Source organism: Acyrthosiphon pisum, chromosome A2 (genome assembly GCF_005508785.2).
Source record: "Acyrthosiphon pisum isolate AL4f chromosome A2, pea_aphid_22Mar2018_4r6ur, whole genome shotgun sequence".
NCBI classification, from domain to species: Eukaryota; Metazoa; Arthropoda; class Insecta; order Hemiptera; family Aphididae; genus Acyrthosiphon; species Acyrthosiphon pisum.
The window spans coordinates 64,713,295-64,736,410 of record NC_042495.1 but is presented as its reverse complement, the minus strand read 5'-3'; the positions used below and the strand labels follow the sequence as shown (position 1 = coordinate 64,736,410).

General features: G+C 29.1%; 3 protein-coding genes and 1 long non-coding RNA gene across 7 annotated transcripts in view; 3 read left to right on the top strand and 1 right to left on the bottom strand.

The window, feature by feature from the left end:
• Positions 1 to 3,016, top strand: part of LOC100162704 (sodium/nucleoside cotransporter 2) — a 26,273-nt gene extending 23,257 nt beyond the window's left edge. For all 3 annotated transcript variants that reach the window (XM_029490478.1, XM_029490479.1, XM_008191650.3), the window contains 2 exons: positions 1,949 to 2,129; positions 2,454 to 3,016. In XM_029490478.1, the coding sequence (XP_029346338.1) occupies positions 1,949 to 2,129; positions 2,454 to 2,488 (216 nt within the window). In that variant the 3' untranslated portion in view covers positions 2,489 to 3,016. The remainder of the gene's footprint in view (positions 1 to 1,948; positions 2,130 to 2,453) is intronic.
• Positions 3,017 to 4,894: 1,878 nt separating this feature from the next.
• LOC100575681 lies at positions 4,895 to 13,585 on the top strand. The gene is made up of 6 exons (XM_003240884.4): positions 4,895 to 5,783; positions 11,440 to 11,657; positions 11,752 to 11,924; positions 12,005 to 12,155; positions 12,221 to 12,430; positions 12,913 to 13,585. Exons 1-6 carry the CDS (start codon positions 5,383 to 5,385, stop codon positions 13,362 to 13,364), a joined length of 1,605 nt encoding a protein of 534 aa, XP_003240932.1. The 5' UTR covers positions 4,895 to 5,382; the 3' UTR covers positions 13,365 to 13,585.
• Positions 13,586 to 15,655: 2,070 nt separating this feature from the next.
• Positions 15,656 to 19,205, bottom strand: LOC115034225. Its single transcript, XR_003839578.1, has 3 exons — positions 18,969 to 19,205; positions 16,725 to 16,885; positions 15,656 to 16,187 (listed from the first exon to the last, which is right to left on the bottom strand). It is a non-coding gene; the product is annotated as an uncharacterized LOC115034225 (long non-coding RNA).
• A 2,093-nt stretch (positions 19,206 to 21,298) lies between these two features.
• LOC100165042 (facilitated trehalose transporter Tret1) overlaps positions 21,299 to 23,116 on the top strand; it is a 5,329-nt gene continuing 3,511 nt past the window's right edge. The window contains exons 1-2 of one of the 2 annotated variants that reach the window (XM_001944996.5): positions 21,299 to 21,428; positions 22,353 to 22,431. In XM_001944996.5, the coding sequence (XP_001945031.2) occupies positions 22,381 to 22,431 (51 nt within the window). In that variant the 5' untranslated portion in view covers positions 21,299 to 21,428; positions 22,353 to 22,380. Of the gene's footprint in view, positions 21,429 to 22,239; positions 22,263 to 22,352; positions 22,432 to 23,116 lie in introns of those variants that run through there. The other variant, XM_029489708.1, reaches the window with a different exon arrangement.

The following is a 23,116-nucleotide window of genomic DNA, read 5'->3' as shown; positions in this document are numbered from 1 at the left end:
AAATACATAGGCACAATTTTTTTTTTATAAGCATTTAAAGATCAAATTTTGACAAAATTTATCAAATTTTAATTTGAAAAATTATTTTGTAGTTAAAAATTTATAAAATGTTCAATTTTTGTATCTAAGAATTGAAAATTTAAAACAAGATTCCACGTAAGTTATTAATTCTGTTACCAAAAAATCTAAAAAATACATTTACCCAGTTTATTTTTATAGTCATTTTAAGTACAAATTTGGACGAAATTACATATTAAAAACCTAGGATAACTATTTTAGTTATTTTGTTGTGATTGTATAATATTATTCGTGCGGGTACTTGAAACTTCTAAAGTATACTATTATATAATATCTATGATAGTACCACGGTTTTTTGTTGATGTATATCGCGTTATAAGTACCTAATAGATATTATGATATGATTAATTTGGAATTTATTATATGTACCTATTATAGATCAATTTTTTTAAAATACTATAGACTATAATATAATATCATGTCTTATACCTAGACTGACATACCGTCTCCGCTCAGAATCGTTTTTCTTATACAATGATATTATATCATTGAATTCAAATTTAATACCATCCATTATACAGTGACCCACTTGTAACCTACTGTACAGCAGAGCGACATCCACTTACCCACCTTTTTTCAATTAATAATCTTTATGATAAGAACAGTTAGAAAAAAAAAAATCAAAAACAAAATATATACATTTTGTGTATTTTTTTCTCTTATTATTTCAAACTAGTTTTAAAAAAAAAATGTAGTAAAGGTATATGCTAAGTTCAAGTGAGTATTGTCTATTGATCAAATGAATAACTTAAACTGCAGCAATGACCATTATGGCATTATAATATATTTAAATGACAAAGAATAATAATTAGTTTAATTAGTTACCTAATACAATAATGAGATAATGTTTAAAAATGTTTACATGCACAAATTTTCTGATATTTAAATTTTTGATTATCAGGTTACCACCCACTCACGACCCACCAGTCGCCACTCCAACAGCTAATTTGCTAATAATTGCAATACCAACAACAAGATACCTTTATTTTCGCGTTTTGCGGGTACATACAAATTATTTAATTTCGATACGATAATACGTTCGTTTTTTCGGATTAATGTTTCGATTTTTTATGCTGAAGCCAACAGAGATTTTTTTTAATCACAGGTACGGTGTAGATAATAGGTACCTACATATTATATATTATCTAAATCGTGATCACAAACCAGGCCTTTTGGTAGGTACGTGTTTGCTGTCGTTTGTCAGGTCGTGTTGAATCGTACAATTTTGAGCTAAGGTGGCCTTGATGGTTTCGGTCAACAGTTTCGGAAACGGTAACGGCAGAACCATCTAGTTTGTGTTATATTCTGAACAGAATCGTGAAAAATCTTTTGTGCGGCAAATCCTCTTTGTCACTAGATAGCGCTGCGGTATATGATATTAATTTTTATTTAATATTTTAATAATTTGTTTGATTTTCGACCAACCGACATTACTTACGAGTTACGACCACATCGATGAAATCCTTTTTTCATTGTATTTTTAATTACATTAGTAGGTATAGGCGTATAGCTGTACATTGGTCTTTATTATATCTATTTTACTTTTGGAGCCTTTAAAAATCATCATTGAGAGGCGATATTGGTAACGAATTGGTACTGAGGGAGGTAAAGAGTTCAAAATCCCTTGTAAGTACTTTTCAAAACAATCGGAAAAAATAAAGTATTAATCGTAGCCACGAATTGGCTTTGTAGGGCTTATAAAATTATTTGTTGTATTGGTTACGTCTTGTCTCATACGCGTCCATAGAACACTGAAAACATTGTTTTTAATTTTCCTGAAATTTCGGAAGGAATGCACCCCTACGATCCCCTATCATTGACTACGTCAAATGCGTTAATCGATTCGTTTTCACGCATGTTTGATTTTCAGCGCAAGTCGGAGATCGTCGCCACTTTCGCTTTATGCAGTTTCGCCAATCCCGGATCGATTGGCTCGATGATTGCCACGCTGACGACTTTGTGTCCGACACAGCGATCGGCAATAACCAAAAATGTGTTTAGGGCATTTCTTGGCGGCACGGTCACTTGTTTTTTAACGGCGGCGATTGCTAGTAAGTATAATTATATAATATTAGGTATTTAGTTACCTATGTATGGTGTGCCATTTGGGCTAAACCAATAAAAAATGATGTTCGTTTGTTTTACTCTCCTCGGTCACCCTCCAATACTACACCATAATATGCCGTATAAAATATTTCTCTCCAACACCATACACTTCTATTTAAAAATTATGGCAAAACTTTCAAATAAAAGTAAATACCGAATATAGGTACATTGGGGGGGGGGGGGGGATAATTATTTTCAACCATGGCAAGATGGTGTAGAGGCAATAATCTACAAGACAAATACCAAAAACGCCATTTTGTATTTTCCAGGTTTACTAATGCCCGACGAAGGATTAAAAGACTAAAAGTAATAATTTATCATTGTAATTTTATTTTTGTACGTAATTTTTTTTTAGATAAGTACGTGTGATGTTTTATATTATAATACCTACATAATATTATGCATATATTTATCTATCTTGTACACTATATATTTTATTATTGTTATGAAAATTGTATCGACGTAAGTCTCATTATATTTTTTTAAGCACGACTATTTTATATTGTTAAATACATTATTATAACATATAGGTACTTTATTGATAATATTATTTAAGTATAAATATACGCAATGTTAATAATAATTAAAGATTTATATATCTTTTTTATCAAAATCGATGGCATGAATATATATATATAGCGTCCTGCCTGGTGTTTCCCGTACCAATGATTTGATTTTTATACTTAAATATATTTGTAAAATAATGTACCTAATAAATAATATTATTATTTGTATTATAATTTAGGTACCTACCGTATTTCTACTTATTTTAATAGTAATATAATATATGTATAACCAATGGAAGCCATTTAAATAAACAAAAAAATTATTATTTTATATTTTTATCGTGAACTGAAAAAAAATTAATTTGTGAGCTATCCCACAGCTACCGCAAAAGAAGTTGAAAAAATAAGTTACAAACACCCTCCAGGTCTCAAGAAATCTATTGATATAAATTTTATTTAAAACGTTCCAGTAGTTTTTAAGTCTATGAACTTCGGATAAACCAATATCCATTCCAGGCAGTATAACCTGATTTTATTCGTGAAAAAATATAAAATACTACCTAGCTGTATATCCCAGCATCGCCTGTGTGCAGTTTTTTTTTTGGTAAATCCTATATAGTATATATTATACTCTGTATATAGTTGTATCTCGGTGTGAATGTATCTAAGTTTTAGTGTAGGGCAGTATACCTCAGTTCATGGACAAATCGGCGTCAGCGTACCAGCTTTGTGAAATAATTCTTCAACTGCTGGTCACGGATTGGATTTAGCACTTATAGTACCTATATATATTTTAAGGTGGTTTAAACTACTTTTCTACTTTCTAAACTTATTTGCCATTTCTAAAAAAAATTTCTGATATTTTCTTCAAATTCAATTGAGTAGTTTTTGAGAATATGCATACATTTTGTTTTAAGATATAGTTTCTTTATTCGAGGCCATAAGCGTGACAATTGTATGCATATGCTTGTGTCTGATCTGCCTGAGTAACCATTTATAAACAAAAAAATGTACATAGTAAATCTCAAGATCTATGTTTGACCATCTCTTTAAAATGCGTGTATCAGAAAATCTTTTCTGACTGCACATCTAGAGCATTGTAGAAACCACTATTCCAAATTTAAGGTAAGTACGTTTTGTAGTTTCTTAGATATATTGATGAGTGAGTGAATAAGTGAGCGGTATTTGGATTTTATATAACATATTTACAAGGCTGGGCATTAACGAGTTAAAAAGTTAAAGTTAAGTTAATAAGTTAATTTATTTTGTTTTTAATTTTATCATATTTTACTACTTCAGTACCTATATTTCGTTTTCATGTCAAAAAATATTTACCGTGAATCGTTTAAAGTAAAAAATGTATATAATTCGAATTTAACTAATATGGAAACACTGTATAAAATATAAACACTATAGTCTATAATTTAGTTTTAGGTTGGAAAAAATTAAGTATGTTAGCGTTGTATAAACAAATTAACTTTTTTTTAACTTAATAAAAAGTTAACAAAAATTGTGTATTAACTTTTAACTTAACTGAGTTAACCTATAGTTAAATTAACGTTTAACTTTTAACTTTTTGTTATTGGTGCATATTAACTTAACTTAACTGAGTTAAAAAAAATCATTAACTTGCCCAGCCTTGCATATTTTATTTATAACGCAAATGCGCAATATAGGCGTATCTTGGTTTTAGTGTACCTCAACTCAGATATTATAATAGCTCTTAGTATATTTACGTAATTTACGAACGTGGTTTAAAATACTGTCTATACTTTTCTGATATCTCTAACAACAATTTCAAATTTTCATAAAATCGGCCCAGTACTTTTTGAGTCTATAAGTTACAAACATACATCCAATTCTCATATTTGTTTTAATTTATATGGGTAATTTTTTTATTTAAGGCCATAAGTGCGACAATTTGATGAATGCTTTTAAGTCATCTAACAAAATGCATCTATTTATAAACAAAAATAATGCACACGTACAGACGCGCGTCATAAAATCCAAGGGTGGTGGTGCGGCGGCGGTGGCGGGGACGGCGGCGGTGCTGTGTATAAAAATATTTATATAATAAATTATACTAAACACATGGTTTTTACACACACCCGCCATAACCTACACCAATAACCGGCTCATGTGGTACACAACCCATGCAATACATTCACCCGTCTTCTACCGACGACAATGACAAAGACGACGAGGACGAGGACGACGACGTGAAACGCCAGAACGAAGTCAAGTGCCAGAACAAAGCACGTAATCGTCAAAGCTACACGGACAGTCGCACAATAACCACTACGACAAAACATTTGTGTTTGTGTTTTTTTTCGCATTATTCAGTTACGTTTCTATCACGTCTTCGTTATTTAGCTTCGTTCATCCCGAGCACTAAGCGCCCTCGAGATTCCACCGCACGAATTTTTCGCAAGCAATAAATTGACGATCTTACGCGGAACACCATTCTCTATCATTCACACTCTCTCTGTCACCCCCCCCCCCCTCTCTCACAATAACTATTTCTTCTTCTATTTCATCAACTCACCCACACACGATGTGCACATTTCTGTTGGAGTAGACATTTTAGTGATATTTCAATATAATATTTTTTGTCGTCCGACGACATATTAACATTACAACCTGCACCGCCGAAGTATAGCACGGCGAAGACGATCGTCATACGTTCACCATCATGATGAAGATGACGCCACGGTTACTGGTAGTAAACGCCATGGTCTTGCTATGGATGGTTGCCGTCAGGGTGCATTCCCTGCCTGTCACCGACTCCGAGGAACTGGAAATAAAAGAGACCGCGGAATCGTCACCCAATCCCTCAGTCGTGCAGATGGTCCCGATACACCAGCTCACGGATCCGAATTCAGCGTTCGCCCTTATTCTAAACAATCAGCTGCTTAAAATTTCCGAACAAGACCTACAGGCCATTGAAACTGGACTGACTGGAATCAAAACAGAAACCGCCTCCAACGATGATCAGGGCATGATGACGGGGGACATGTCGTCACCAGCCACCACGTTTGAGCGAGCTACAGTGATGCCCCGCAATTATAGCGACGAAATGTCGCGCAGAGAAAAGTAATATTATAACCCATATATTTTGTTATAATTACATATATATAAATTATATAAGACAGGTTGCACGGGGGGTAGTTTTAACACGCGTGCTTACCTCACGTGGTACACAATCCGAGGTACATATTTAATAATTGTTATGCATTATAAATTATAATATATGGGATCATTTGGGGCCGGAGTGGCGCAGTGGTCACGCAGTTGACTACGACTCACACAGTCATCGGTTCGATTCATAGCAAAGTGCAAAAAAATGTGTGTGATTCTACGCAGTCACCATTTTCCCGTGCTGTCGTCCGATTGAGTCATCCGGTTTCCAACTAGGTCCCACTCCACTGGGAGTGAAGACCGCACATGTCTCCTCTTGGAGAAGGGGGTAGTATCATGCATATAGTGATATATACATAGATAAATAGATCACATGATCTCCTTACTACACACTTGTGATAAGCATTGTCAAAGACCTTGAGGTTGTTTCAATGAACAAATATAGAAAAAAAAAAAAAATATGGGATCATACGTTAATATCGTTCTTATGCAGTTACTTATATGGTTATTGCAGCGGCGGTAAGTCAGATTTACATTACCTATATACCGTATATATTATATAGTTACCCACAGGCCGTATAGGTAGTGTTCTGTGCAGCGTTGGTGCAAAGGAATGCATAGCGCCGGGGCTCGGAGACTTGAGGTTTTTTTTAAGGTTCAGGTATCAGGCTTAAATATTTTTTAGTCAGTAATATTGTACTTTTTTATAAGTTGACTTCAAATTTCAATATTTTGGTAGTCTTACACCAACCCCCGACCTATATAGATAGGTATAGCTCAGGCAATTTTTGTGAAACACCTTATCCGTGGTTGTCCGACAGTTTTGCATTCACTGAACAGAACATTATGATTTATGACTATTGTCACGACCCATGTTCCACATGTGTACACGGTGTTGGGTGTTCTGTAACTATAATTTTGACAGAATCAAACTTCATATACGGTGATTGGCTACGTTTGTTTAAAATATTGTGTTATTTTACGACAGGTGAATTTTGTCTGTATGTACTTTTGTAATTTTTTTAATTTTCTTATATACATAATTTTGCAGATATTCTGGGTAATTCTGTGAACTTATTTTCGTTCTTCGCGGACAATTTTTTTAAGCAAATTAACAAATTAATTTGCAAAAATTAAAAATTAAATTTCTTAGGATATCATCATTTTAAATAAATTGATTTTAGATTCTGAGTGGAACGATGAATGTATTGATTTTACAATGATGTGTTTTATTATTTTTTTATTTTTGTGTCTGTCATCACGGTTTGGGGCAGTAAAACTGCTTCGATTTTCTTCAACAGTATCTTGTTTGATGGGAAAGTGAATCTAGTTGGTGCATTCAGGAGGTCAAAATTTGAAATTTCCAATAGTTTTCAAAAGCGCAGTGAAAAACAAAAGAAAAATTAAGGAAAAACGGGAATTTATACACAAAATCTGTTTTCGAGAAAGTTGATTTTGGTTTTAGTAGTAACTTTAAAACGAATGACCGTAGATACTTGAAATTTTCACTGGTTGTTTATATTTCCATTTTCTATACACGATAACATTTTCAAAATATTTTTATTTGTTTTGAACTATTTAGGGACATTTTCAGTTTCCAATACTATTAGTTTTTTTTCTATGAATGTTAATAAAACTTTATTTGTTGAGTTAAAATACTTGAAAATTTAATACAAGGTTCCTACTATATTGTTACAATGACATTTGAAAAATATAAAAAAATCCTTAGTCACAGTTTTTTTTTATTAGCATTTAAAGTTCAAAAATTGACAAAATATGTAAAAATCACGAATATTAGCAAATTATATTTTGTGTTAAGAATTCGTAAAAATTTTTCTTTTTAAATCTAAGATTTGAAAATGTAATACAAGATTCCTCATAATATTGTCTACCTTTATTAAAAAAAAAATGTCTACAAGAAAGTCAAATTAAATTTTTATGAGCATTTGAAATTCATATTTTTACAACATTCGATATTAAACCGATTTCTCATGTGACAATATACTTATTTTATTGTTATTAAAAAACGAATGACTGTAGATATTTGAAAATTTCACTGAATTTTTATATTAGCATTTTCTATACACGATAAAATTTTGAAAATAAATTGACTCTTTTTGAGCTGTTTACAGACATTCTCAGTTTTCAATTTTTTTAGTTTTTTTTTCTATAAATATCAATAAAGTTTTATCTGTTGGGTCAAAAAGTGTAAAAAATTTCATGCAAGGCTCCTGATATATTGTTACAATAGCAGTTGAAAAATATTAAAAATACATAAGCACAATTTTTTTTTATAGTCATTTAAAGATCAAATTTTGACAAAATTTATCAAATTTAAAATTTAACAGTTATTTCGTAGTTAAAAATGTATAAAATGTTCAATTTTTATATCTAAGATTAAAAATGTAAAACAAGATTCCACCTAAGTAGTTAATTCTGTTACCAAAAAATCTAAAAAATACATAAGCACAATTAATTTTTATAGTCATTTTAAGCTCAAATTTGGATGAAATCACATATTAAAAAACCCGGAATAACTATTTTAGTTATTTTGTTGTGATTATATATTATTGAAACTTCTAAAGTATACTATTATATATTTATGATAGTACCACGATTTGTTGTTGATGTATAACGCGTTATAAGTACCGAATGGATATTGTGATATGATTAATATGGAATTTATTATAAATACCTATCATTGGTCAATTTTTTTTTTAATACCATAGATAAGTACCTATATAAGATGCCTTATACTTAGATTGACATACCGTCTCCGCTCAGAATCGTTTTTCTCATACAGTGATATTATATCATTGAATTCAAATTTAATACTATCCATTAGACAGTGACCCACTTCTATCCTACTGTACAGCAGAGCGACATCCACTTACCCACATTTTTTAGACTAGTTTTTGTTTTTTGCAGACTACTGATACTTTTTTTCAAAAATAAAAAAAACCATTTACATGCATCCGTTTCAAAAACACTTTGTCAAGGCGTGGAATTTACGCGATTTAGTTTTCGTTTTGCCACAAACACGCAGAGTTTGATCATACGTGGGCCAATAATATATGTGTACTTCAGACACACTAAATTTAGAGCGACAACACTCCGAGCGTGGCCAGACAATCTCGTAAAAAAACATGAAGTTAATTTGATAGAAGTAATAAAAAAAAAAAATTTTTTAAATGGAAATGTGCATAACATAATAATATACAGGTACGTGAATATACATTGGACAGTCAACTAAACTGATTCATGGTTATGTTTACGTACTTATATCAATTCCAGGCAAACAAACATCACAATAATTCTTTTGAAATAACATAATTTTACTAAGAACATGTTGTTATTATTTTGATTTAAATTCGAGTATTAATTTCGAAAAAGCTATCAGAATATCATACTTTCAGTTCCTAAAAATAAAATTGAATTAATATTTTTTAATGTGCACTTTAAATAGAAAACCGTATAACTGTTAAGTTTTATGGAGATATGAAATATAGAATAAATATTATGTGGAAAACAGGTTATGATACCAGATATCTTTATTTCATAAATATGTTCAATAATAAATCTAGTCATTTAATATATATTTACACAATAATGTTTTATATATTATTATCATTATTAAACATACAGAACATATTATGGAGAACATATTATGGAAGGCAATTCAATAATAACTGTTTATAATAAGAATGAACGAGTTCACCAGTAATCATATAATATTCTGTACAATTACATTTGAATCAAACATTTTAAAGATAACTAAAATAAATATAGTTAAAGATCGTTTATAAAAAAATTACAAATACCTATACGAAAATAATTTAAAAACATTATTCGCGGGTACTTGAAACTTTTAAAGTATATTATTATAATATTTTGTATACTGTGTCTAGTTGTAAATTGATGGATTGAAGTTGTTCAACGAAAATCTGTCTTAGAGAATTTTATTTTTATTTTTAATGAGACCCCGACGCTTTCTAAATTTCAAAATGTTGTTTACAATGTACATAATATACTGCAGTGTACACCTCACAGGCAATGTTTGACGATTACGCGTGCATACGGTTTAATTTACTAATATACTCCAATGATATTTGTTTCTTCGCAGCCCCAAGTCTAAAGATCCCAAGGTCAGGTATGTTGATTCGACGACTTCGTAAGTGTGGGTGTGTTTCTGATTATAAATTTCTCCTCAATCCAGGGATCGATACCGTTCCAAATTTTAGAGGTTACGGTTTCGGTTTTTGAGAACGGTTTTCTACATTTTATGGTTTTGGTTTAGGTTCTAAGATCGGTTTTTGAAATTTTTTGGTTTTGGTTTTGGTTTTTGAAACGGTTTTTGAAATTTTTTTTTCATTTACCTAATAACTGCCGACTCGATTTTTACTATCTATTTACTATTAAGGGTCTATTATACCTAAAGCCCTAAAATATGTCTGATTTGTAAAATTTGTGTATACATACAATATATAGCAAATTTACGTTAAGTAGAACTAATTTTGTGTTGTTAACTTTAATATGTTATACCTACTTTTGCATACACCATATTATTATGATTGAGATCATTATTCGAATATATTAATAATTAATATTTAATTGTAATTTACAATAACATCGAACTATATTACAGTATTAATAAGAAATATTTTGTTATGTGATTAATGCTTATGATATTTCAACAAAATATTAATTTAAATGGATACTAAAAAAAGAGTATCGGGCTATTGAAAATATTGTTCTTTAAAAAGGTTTACTGTTAAGATTCAAATATACGTTATAAGATTTGGTACAAACAAGGGATTCTGAGGAGAATGATAATAATGACATAAGCAATTGATGACTGCGGGACGGACACGGATCAGTCAAACACGAAACAATCGTAAAAACATTAATAAATAATAATGTACACAAATACATCAAATAACAACAATACAGACGTGCATAGCCGCATATATAGGGGAGAACAAAATAACAATTATGATATTTTTATTTTTATTTTGAATCAGTGTGTATAAACTGTATATATTAATGATATTATAAAATATAAATAAATAATATTCGTATTACCTATTAATATTTCGTAGTACCTACCTAATCAGTTATAGCATCGGTATTCAAACAAAATATTTTCTTCACATAAAAATACTCGTTTTAACTAGAATTATAAATAATATAGGTAGCTAATTAACTTTATAATTCGAAGAAACCGATATTAGTTTTAAATTTCAATCGGTTTCAAGAACTGTTTTTCAATATTATATGGTTTTGGTTTAGGTTTTCTAAACGGTTTTTAAGATTTTAGGTTTCAGTTACGGTTTATTAACCGCGGTGTTTTAAAGCTTTTGGTTTCGGTTCCGGTTACTGTTTTGAAATATGAAAAAACCACGTTTCGATCCCTGCCTCAATCCTTATGTTTTGTGTTTATTGTGACGAACTGTACGTCTGTACCTATTTCTTTTACCATTTTTGTTATTATTATTTTGTCATTAATACCTCATTATATAGTTATCTGTATGCTATCATTTTCGTTGATGTTGTTTCATCGACAGCACAAATCCAAACACTGTTTGATCGGTGTTTTGCTTTGTTATTGTAGAAACAGAACTCTCAGAATTCAAATCATTCACAAAAAGTTGTTAAACTTTATGGAGAGGAATCACCTCCCACCGAGCCTGATGACGAAAAAGGATCCGAGTTCAGTAATACCTATTCAAAAAAGTGATGCCAAAGGAAAATGTTACGAAAAAATGAATAACTTTCCGTTTTATCCCTCCGACACATTTATAGAAAAAACGCAAAGCTTTTATCCTATTTGTAAGTTAAATTTGTCTGTACAATTTGTAATTTAATACCAAAAATAATCACAGTATAAAGTGATATAATATTTTGTGATTTTAATTACGCACAGGTGAATTGCCTAAGCACACAAATGAAGATGCCTGGAACACAAAGGAATTGATGAATTTAATGTTTAATATTAGTTTACCCAAGTCGTCCGAGGGTATCACAGTAAACGTAAATACGGCTAGACTCAGGCTGTACAAACAATTTGTATCTTGTTATTCACAAACGAGTAATGAGGTATGTACAGATAAATTTGATTATTATTATTTAAAAATTTGGTGTATAATTATTAGCTTTTTTAATGTGTTAATCAATAGACCGATGATTCTCAATCATGTCAGCCAACATTATTTGTAACTAAGAAGCAGTCCAATTTGACTAACGCTAGTGTAGTACCAATAATAATGGACGAGAGACTGATTCGCGTATCAATTTATTTGAACATTAGATCACTTAAGAGGAAGAGAGGTAATGCATATGAATGAGTATATTTTTTAATTTACTTTTAACTAACGAAATTCATTACTTAACAGTAATAAAGAGGAAGTTATTGGACAGCCGTATGGTGCCATATTTCAGCGAGAAATGGACAGAATGGAACATTCGTAATGCAGCAAAAGCTTGGCACAAGAACCCAGCTCGGAATTACGGAATCAGTATTGAAGTTGAAGACGAATATGGCAACTATCTTCCAGTCGCCAAATTTTTTAGGCCTATAAATTGTTCGGATGACGGACAAATGAGTAATATTTATTTATTTTATTAAATAATTAGCAAATCAAAAAAAAAAATAGGTATTTAATACAAAATGTCTGATACAAAAAAAATATTGGTGATTATATATTTAAATATATATATAATATGTATTTCCAAGGTCCAAACTAATTTTCATAGTCAACTTTTGTTATTTAAAATGAAATAATATTACGTTTATTATCCCGAGGAGTACCTTGGGTGTAGTTATAGTTTGAATATCGCTAAATGTTTACAAAAAAGCAACACAATTTCCATAATATTGATTTTTATATTGTTTATTTAAGTCATTTAACAATAATAAATTCAAAAGAACAGCAGAATTTGACTAAGGAAACGAACCATTATTGTGTTGTTCAACACGGTTCACCACGTTCACGGCCGTTACGTTAAACGATACTCGTGTGCACACTATGCGCGTCTTATCTATATAATGCATCTAATAATATTACTGTGTTCTGAAATGTTACAGTGACCCCAAAGACGATACCTGGGCTTGTGATGGAGGTGGTGCACAACAGTTACGACGTACCAATCCGCAACCCAACCGCCACGGCGAACAACAGTAACACCAACGCGGACGATGCGCTCGCGCTCAGCTTCAACATGCACATGTATCCGATAATAGACGTTACCACGGTCGAGATACCAAAATCGGAGGCGAACAACGCCATGTCTTACCTGAACGCAAAAAACACGCTTGAACAGGTGGGCGGCAGAGGCGCTGGTTTGTCGCAGTGGCAGGAATACATGATCGCCAAGTTGCAGCACTGGATCCAGCACGGTATCCAGCACCAGAACAACAGCACCATATCCGGAAGTCTGTCCAAAGACGGACACGAGCTTCGCGACCAGATCATTCCGCAAAGCATAAACCAGTGGAACGTGCAGCACAAATCGACGACCACCGAGACCCCGGACTAGTCAAATCTTAATACAATATATCTTAATATAATTAAACATGTACACAGGGTGGCTCTAAAACATCTTTAAAAATTTAAAAACTCTGCAAAAATAAATTTTATATTTTTTATGTTTTTTAACGCTAAAGAAAATGATTTAGAAATTTACTTTTATAGATGATTACTTTTTGAGTTGTACACAAACTATCCTAAATAATCGAGCTATCTAACTCATCGAACTAATTTATCTGTTGTTAATTTTGTTTTTGCTTATCCTGTTGTCTACTTAAACTGTTTTTTTTATAACAAACAATTTTATAAATTAACAAATATAATAATCTCTGGTAAGTATTCACCGAAAAATATCAAAAGTAAAACATAATATTCAATTATAAAATAAAATTGAATGACCGCCTCGAAAAACAAAAAAGGTTAGGGCTTAAACGTATAATATTGATTAACATATATTAAGTTGATAAAAATACTGGATTGGCACTTAATTTATTTTTTTACTAATTTATTAACATAGACTACAATTGAAAGGGCTAATATTTAATTCAAAAATAAATATGTACATTAATTTATAAAAAAAAAGGTGGGCAAATGGATGTGGCTCTGCTGTACAGTAGGTTACAAGTAGTGGGTCACTGTGTAATGGATGGTATTAAATTTGAATTCAATGATATAATATCATTGTATAAGAGAAACGATTCTGAGTGGAGACGGTATGTCAGTCTAGGTATAAGACATATTATATACTAATATCTATGGTATTAAAAAAAAATTGACCTATAATAGATTCCAAATTAATCATATCACAATATCCATTAGGTACAACAAATCGTGTTACTATCATAGATAATATCTATGATAGTAACAGTATAGTGTTATATATTATATACTTTAGAAGTTTCAAGTACCCACGAATAATATTATACATTCATAACAAAAGAACTAAAATAGTTATTCTAGGTTTTTTAATAGGTATATAATTTCGTCCAAATTTAAATTTAAAATGACTATAAAAATAAACTGTGCTTATGTATTTTTTAGATTTTTTGGTAACAGAATTAAATATTTACGTGGAATATTGTTTTAAATTTTCAATCCTTAGATATAAAAGTTGAACATTTTATAAATTTTTAACTACAAAATAATTATTCAATTTTAAATTTGATAAATTTTGTCAAAATTTGATCTTTAAATGCTTATAAGAAAAAAATTGTAGCTATGTATTTTTAATATTATTCAACTGCTATTGTAATAATTTATCATGAGTCTTGTATTACATTTTTACACTTTTTGGCCCAACAGATAAAACTTTATTAATATTTATAGAAAAAAAAACAAAAAAAATTGAAAACTGACAATGTCCGTAAACAGCTCAAAAAGATCCAAATTATTTAAAAAATTTTATCATGTATAAAAAATGCTAATATAAACATTAAGTGAAATTTTCAAGAATCCAATGTCATTCGTTTTTTAATTACAATAAAATAAGAAAATCGTAACATTAGAAATCGAGCGAATATAAAATGTTGTAAAAATATGAATTTCAAACGCTCATAAAAATTTAATTTGACTTTCTTGTAGACATTTTTTTTTTTTTTTGATAAAGGTAGACTATATTATGAGGAATCTTGTATTACATTTTCAAATCTTAGATTTAAAAAGAACATTTTTACGAATTATTTACTCAAAATAATTTGCTAATTTTCGTGATTTTTCCATATTTTGTCAATTTTTGAACTTTAAATGCTAATAAAAAACTGTAACTAAGGATTTTTAATATTTTTCAAATATCATTGTATCATTAAATTTTCAAATATTTTTACTCAACAAATAAAGTTTTATTGACATTCATAGAAAAAAAAATTAAAAAAATTTAAAACTGAAAATGTTCCTAAATAGTTTAAAACAAATCAAAATATTTTGAAAATTTAATCATGTATAGAAATTGGAAATATTTGTTTTTCACGGCGCTTATGAAAATTACTGGGAATTTTAAATTTTGACCTCCCCAATGCACCAACAATATTCACTTTCCAATCAAACAAGATACTGAAGTTTAAAATCGAATCATTATTTCGACTACTTATCGTGTACACAGACACAAAAAAAAATTTAAAAAAAATATCATTGTAAAATCAATATATTCGTCGTTCCACTCAGAATCTAAAATGTATATCTTATTATAAATATTTGATTCATAATCTATTTTTTGTGACGCCTGCACCAAAAATTTTGTTTTCGATAACGGTGAAGCGTTGGAAAGCGTCCTTTTTTCGTCCAGCGGGCGGTAAAGTGGGAATCCCTAATATTTCCGGGTGGTAAAGTGGAAATCCCAAAAATGCTGGGCGCTCATCACGCGCATATCCACTGCACAACCAGACACTGAAATCTATACCACGGTACCTACTAAACATAAACTTTTGGTTACATTTTATATTCATATTAATATATAACCTCCATACGCGTGACGCATAAAATAAATAAAACCAAATCGTTTCTTTCATGAAATATTGTTTCCATAGACTTACTGTCTAGTTGTTGCATAGATCCCTGCATTACCTTTACCGTGATCGATGAATTCAGAGGCATGACAAAAAACAGTATGTGTGGCTCGTGCGAGAAGGCAATTTCAGTCTTGGGCGATTTGCGGCCCTCGCCTGCGGCTCAATATACTATTTTATCACGCCTGCGCAGAAAGCTTAGTTTTCGATGACGTTTGAATCGTTGGAAAGTGACCTTCTTCCGTCTAGCGGGCGGTAAAGTAGGAATCCCCTTAGTGCCATGCGGTAAAGTGGAAATCACAAAGAGTGTCGGGCGGTAAAATGGAAATCACCTAAAGTACCGGGAGGTAAAGTTACTAATTTTAGACTTTTATTGCCACGAATCCATTTACAGTGTAAACCTTACACCATTATACGATACGTCAGTATTGATAGTTATAAGTGAATAATAGTTATAAGTGATAAGGTATACTTATATTATAATATATATCATGTCTTGGAAAAAATTAATTCAACCTACTATATATTAATTCATAGACGATGCACGGATGCGGCGAATTGTGCTTTTTAGAACATTATGTACCTATACTTAAAATATAATTAAAAATTATAATAATCGTTGAATTTAACGATTCATATTTATGAAGGTATATAATATATAATAATATATATTATTATTCTACAATCAGTGCATGGGGTATAACGAAGACGGCGTTTGGATTTTGAGCTCACGTATTCTAAAGATTTTGCTTTTTGGGAATACAAATAAATCTACGTCAGCCAATTAGCAGATTGTCCGTGACAATCAATATTTATTATAATACTAAAAATTAAGTTTAAGCCCCAAAATAATATGTAAACAAACTTACGTGTAAACATTGACACTTCCGTCGAACACTAGCTGTCTATGTGTGCAATATATAGGGCCTATATTATGTGTGTAACCGCCATGAAACAAACAGCTATTTTCATCCGTCTACATGTCGTTCCAAACTGAACTTGAAAGTATCGAAATATTTTATGAAAAAACCTGAACGTATAACAAAATATGTGAAATGTTGCATTATAATATACAGATTAATGTCCATCTAATGATGGAGTGTTATTTTTATTTTTATTTCTTCATTGCAATTGTTAATTGTCTCCAACGAATGGCCACAATTGGCGATTTTCATAGATACTATAATATGATAAATCCATATTCTTATACTCTATGTATGTAATCTATGTTTTTTTATTTTATAGCTTCATTGTATTTAGTAAATAATAATAAATAGAGAGCCTATATTATAAAGGCTACATAAAGGCAATATAAAGGCTCTCTAATAATAATAATGATTTGAATGGCTACAACACAACCTACAACAAAATAGGGGACTAAAATCTTTATTTTACGTTTAAATAATAAATATACATTTTGTCAACATGTTAATTTGATTTGTGTAGACATAACAAAATTTGTACAAAGATATTTTTGGTATATTTAAGCTGTTGTAAGATCAAAATTAATTATGAGGATCCTTATAAATTCCGTATTAAATTGTTAGAATTTTTTTTTTTAGAAATAAATATCGTATAGTATAGGTACATTTATCGAAAAAAAAAACTATTTTCAATGAATGTTAATAGTTTAAAGCTATTGAAATATCCATTAGGATTCTAATTTTTTATACAGTATAAAAAAAATAGCTGGGGGTAAAAATAACAATATGTATTATGTACACACATTTTGTAAGAGATTCAGTACCTACGAGCGGATCGAGCGGGTTTCGGTTGATAGGTACATTTAAATAAAATGGGTGGGTAGTAAGTTCAAATTTTCGCTCCTGAAGTAAAAATAATTTAATAGGCCACAGGTGGAGGGAAAGCATTTTATATAGAGAATAATGTACATATACGTAAAATATTAATAAAAATAATAATAATTGTTGAATTTCACGGGTCATAGGAACGTTAGTTTGTTGTACGTGTAACAGAGTAACACTATATTTTATAAAGGTAAATAATATAAATGTATTATTTTACTCTACTCCACCACAAGCCAAGGCTTACATGAGTAGATATATTCTTTATGTCTGTATATATTTACACTATGTATTTGTAACTTGTAAAGAAATGTATTAAATAAAAAAAAATTCGCTGACCTAGGAGTGGTAAAAAGATGATGGCGCTTAGATTTTTAGCAGGGCTTGCGTATTTTTACCACCGCGGTTTTGGGAATAAAAATATATACATCTACTTCATCCAAAAGTAGGCTTTTTTTAATTAATTTTCAACCAACTTCTTTAAAATTAAAAAATAATAAACCTCAAAATTAATAAAAAAAACCTGGTCAAATTAAAAAAATATATAATCAATGTATAAAAAAATAATATAATATTACTATAAGATTTTTTATCCTATTAAGATATTTTTTTAATTTAACTATGATTTTTTTATTAATTTTTCATAAAAATCTAAAAAACCTATACAGGATAAAAAAATCATTTGAATAAAAAAATGTTATTAAAGTAAAAATCGAAAATTAATAAAGTAGGGACTGGCTAAAAAATTGAAAAATTCGTAAAAAATATAAAAAATGATTTGCAATTAGCAAAACTCAATTTGCAATTGTTTGGCGGTATTTTGAAATGAATCGGACAAAGTGGGGGGCTGGCTAAAAAATTGAAAAAATCGTAAAAAATATAAAATATGATTTGTAATTAGTAAAACTTGATTTGCAATTAGTTGCAATTAATTTGCAATTATTTGTAGATATTTTGAAATGAATCGGACAAAGTGGGGGCTACATGAAGTTGCCCCCCCCCAATTTTGAATTTGATTTTACTCAAAACTGGGTGATTTGCAATTAACGAAACTCGATTTGCAATTATTTGCTGGTATTTTGGAGTCATTCGGACAAAGTGGGGGGGGGGGGGGGGGCAACTTCATGTACATTACACGAATGTTCAATGTTAATTGAATGAAAAATTATATAATTATCCATTAATGCGAAAATTTAATTTTAAACACATACGGACACATTTTTCTATTAAAATTTAAAAGAGCTATTACAGATATCGCAGGGCACTGCACACATTATTAGTTGCTCATAATTATATTAATATTATTACCTATTATCAAATGGTACGGGGTCTCAACAGCGTAAAACTAAATGCCGGGCATTGATATAAAAATATTACTTATTAAATTTCTTAGGTTGCGGAAAAAGTACCTATACTTGCATCCACCTCTCAAATTATAACGTTATAATATGTTTGGTTATAGTATTATAGTTATTTTAAAGAGGATTAACAACTAAAATTATGTCTTATCGGTCATTGTTCATTGGTGTTAAGCTTTGTGTTTATCTATATATGACTGTATGAACATAATATATCTCATAGTTAGTACTATTTTTGTAGTTTAATACTCCGATCACGACAATACAATAATCCTATGTTAATACTTTTCGAAAATAATGCATTAGTGTTTTTTTTTTATTTGGTATTATATATTTTATCATTATATCGATAGCACAATATTTAGAGTGTTGTTGTTTGTAGGCACACAGCAAAACATAATTACATAATATATTATAAAACAACTACCAGCTACTATAAAATTATAAGTGAAAATCAAATAAATCGTTCAATATATTAAGTCTCGATACAATGATGTAGGTATACGATGTAATTACCGATTCAAATCATCGTATAGGTACCTACTTAGTTTTGACCCAGAAGAATGACCTAAACTTTAACCTACACCAATATTTGGCTATTTGCTTATTATATGTAATATATTATATTAAATATATATTATGTAAACCTAATAATAAAGTACCTAATAATATTATCTGAATATAATATAAGTATTTAAGTTTCATCATTCATGTAAAAACAGTTAAATGGTATAGTGTGCAAATAAGATCGTAGTAAAAATAATTACTGTCTATTATTATAGATAGAAAAAAAGTGTATCGTAATTTCATTCTTATACGTATTAGTTGTTTGTATTGAATATTTCTCTGATAAAAGGCGCCATTGTTTTTTTTTTATTAATCGCTATTTTAAAAACAAATTTAAATTAAAAACCATAGTCTATATGGAAAATTAGCTATAAACAAAGCTATCCATGTGCTGACTGATATTGTAAAATTTTGTTTAAATACCTATATGTAAATAGTGAATTTATATGTATGTATATTGTATATCATATGTTATTATTGTATAAGTACTACATCGTGTAAACTGTATTCATTAGTCATTGTTAATAACTTATAAGATAATTATTATTTTATTACTTATTATTGATTTTACTACTTCAATTATTGTAGCTCTCCTAACTAGGTCTATAAAAAAAATATTAAATAATTTAATTGCAGAAACTTAACATTTATTCATCATAATTCTATAACTACAAGATTTTATTGTTGTAATGATCCTTACATAATATATATTTATTTATGAAATGTCTGATAAAAATTAATGTATTAGACGTATTAAGTGGAAAGTGTTACAATAAACGTTTTTTAAAATTAATTAACGTTTCGATTAAACTATCACGTTCATACAATATCAACTACTTTAATCATGTTTGTCATTTTTTAAATTCTTTAATAGTTCTTTTTAGTCTTTTTTAACGTTTGAAAAAACAATGGATAAAATCAAAAATGACTTTTTCAAAGTACTAACAAAGTTCGATTTGAAATCGATCAATAGGACCTCACCTATTCTTCAAGCATCTACCGGAAAAAGTGTTCACAGAAAAAAATTAAACGTACAACTTCATTGTAAAACCAAAAATAATATATTTATAAAATTATGGCTCCCACTTAGGATTACAAAAAATTACAAAAAATAAAAAAAACACACCATAAAACCATAATTTATACTAAAGGTAAAGAGTTTGTACGTTATAAGTTATAACCTGCTAATCTCAGAAACTACTGGACCGATTGCAATAAAAGTTATATCAATAAATTTCTTGAGACTCTTGAGTATGTTTTCAACATCTAAAACCGCGAGGTACACCGATATAGTGACATAATATAACCGATATAACGTATTTTATGTTTGTTCATTTTTTTCCCCGTGGTAAGTCGGGTTATACAGGTACTATAATGAAAATATATCATTTTAAGTAGGTATAATTGTACCTATAACTTTTTTTAAATATTTTATAAACATATTAATTAACCTAGACAATAGTGGCCATGGGGATAGTTTTACATAATATTATTATATTTATTTGTATAATACGTGTAGATTACATAAATATGGATAAATGGTTAACAATATTGCAACAGTTATGAACATATAAATAGTAAAAATATAATATTTGGTTAAGTAGATTGGCGGCAAAAATGAATTTGATGGTGACGGAGGAGTTTGTATACTAAACATTATTTATCAACGTGTTGCTTAAAAGCATTACGATAAAAGATAGTATGAAGCACTTAGATTGTCGCAATATTAATTAGGTACGTGCAATAAACAATATTGTAACATACGCGTTTTTAAATCAGTGTAGGTATACGTTGAGTGATAATCGCATAAACTGATTCAATTAAACATCTTAGTTAAAGTCTGGTGAGTTTTTTTTAGAAAATATTGTTTTTCATCGGTATTCTCTATATTACCTATTCTTATTATTTAGAAATAATTAAATCGAATATATTAATTTCAACATGACATACGGATGAGAAACAAAATTGTTTTATTATTTTAACTAATCGGAGACATGAATAAAATATTAAAAATAATTGCAATACATCTCAACGAAGTTAAAAAATATAACATACATAAATAAATAACTGCGGTTAAACTTAATATAAAATGCAAAAATCAAAATATAATTCTTGTATTTTTAACATTGACGTGTGATATTTTATATTTTTAAATTAACAAAACAACTTTTTTAGATAAGTATTATTTTTTTTCAGTAATTGTATAATATTTTTTTATTATTCTAATAGCTAACCACACTATTTTGAAATTAATAAAGTCATATGAATTGTGAATTTTCTTATAAAACCGATAATTTATATAATATATTCCTAGTAAATCAATATTATTTAATGAATAATATAAAACTGTGTTATAAGTTACCTAGTGAATTATTCAAAAGAAGACATCGATATGTAATGTGTCTCGTATGTAAGATTAAAAAAAAATTAAAATTAAATTAGAAAAATATTATCGACACACTGAAATACTACATTTTAAATATCTATAAATAAATAACTTTTTATTTTGATAATCGATAAATTATACAACATGTGAATGGACATTTTCTATTCCAAAACTTAAAAATTGCTATTTTTACAAAATCTAGTTTTATAGATTTATTTAAAATCGTTAATTAATAAGGAATTAACAAAGTACGTTAAATTGAACACTATAGTCTTTTGTATAGTCTATTAAGTAGGTACTCGAAATATTAGATAATTATGGTAGGTATGTTTAAATTGAACTAGAATATTGATTTTAGTATTTATTATTTTTAATTTATAGAAGAAATAAAACGATACAATCCATCAATATGGATGCAAATAACCATTATCAATATGGCATCAAATCGACTTTAGCTCAGGTAAGTTATTTATTATAGATAAATCCGAATTTCACACCAATTACAATGGTGAGTGATTTTAAATGAATTATAGTCATGTATCAATATAATATCATGTGTTTATTTAAGTGCGGTAATTTATACAATGAAACAATATATATATGTTACCGGAAATGTTGACAATTTAGGAAATTATGACAATTCCTAGTAAATGTTGACAATTCCTAAAAGCGGAAGGCAATTTTATCACCGTCTAGGAATTGTCATCATTTCCGTAGTTTATTAGGCAATTTTATCACTAGGGCCCGGAATTTGATGATCTAAAAATATATCAAAAAAAAAGCATAACACGACATTTATTAATTAATTTTTTTTTTTAAAATAATATTAAAAATGTATATTTTACTGTAAAAATTGATAAATATTGTTTCGATACAAATTATAATAATTATAAATTAATTAAATAAAACTATATATTATAGTCCTTTACACTCTATATAGAAGACACTACCGAACTAATAATGCTGTCGAACTCAAATTAAATGAGAAACGGAGACACACGGGTATATAAAATAAACTTATAAAATTATTTTATATATCTGTGTGGAGACATGAAATTATATCAAACACGGGTTTATGTCGATTGCGATAACCGATTTTAAACACGCATGTGTGTCCCTGGCATAAAATAGTAAGTTTGGTGTCA

What these genes read in the sequence shown, in the direction of transcription:
- LOC100575681 (XM_003240884.4), top strand. Translation starts at nt 5,383, where the DNA reads ATGATGAAGATGACGCCACGGTTACTGGTAGTAAACGCCATGGTCTTG. An exon ending in GCAAAGCTTTTATCCTATTT is followed by an intron (nt 11,658 to 11,751) that starts GTAAGTTAAATT and finishes AATTACGCACAG; the next exon opens with GTGAATTGCCTAAGCACACA. An exon ending in ATCACTTAAGAGGAAGAGAG is followed by an intron (nt 12,156 to 12,220) that starts GTAATGCATATG and finishes ATTACTTAACAG; the next exon opens with TAATAAAGAGGAAGTTATTG.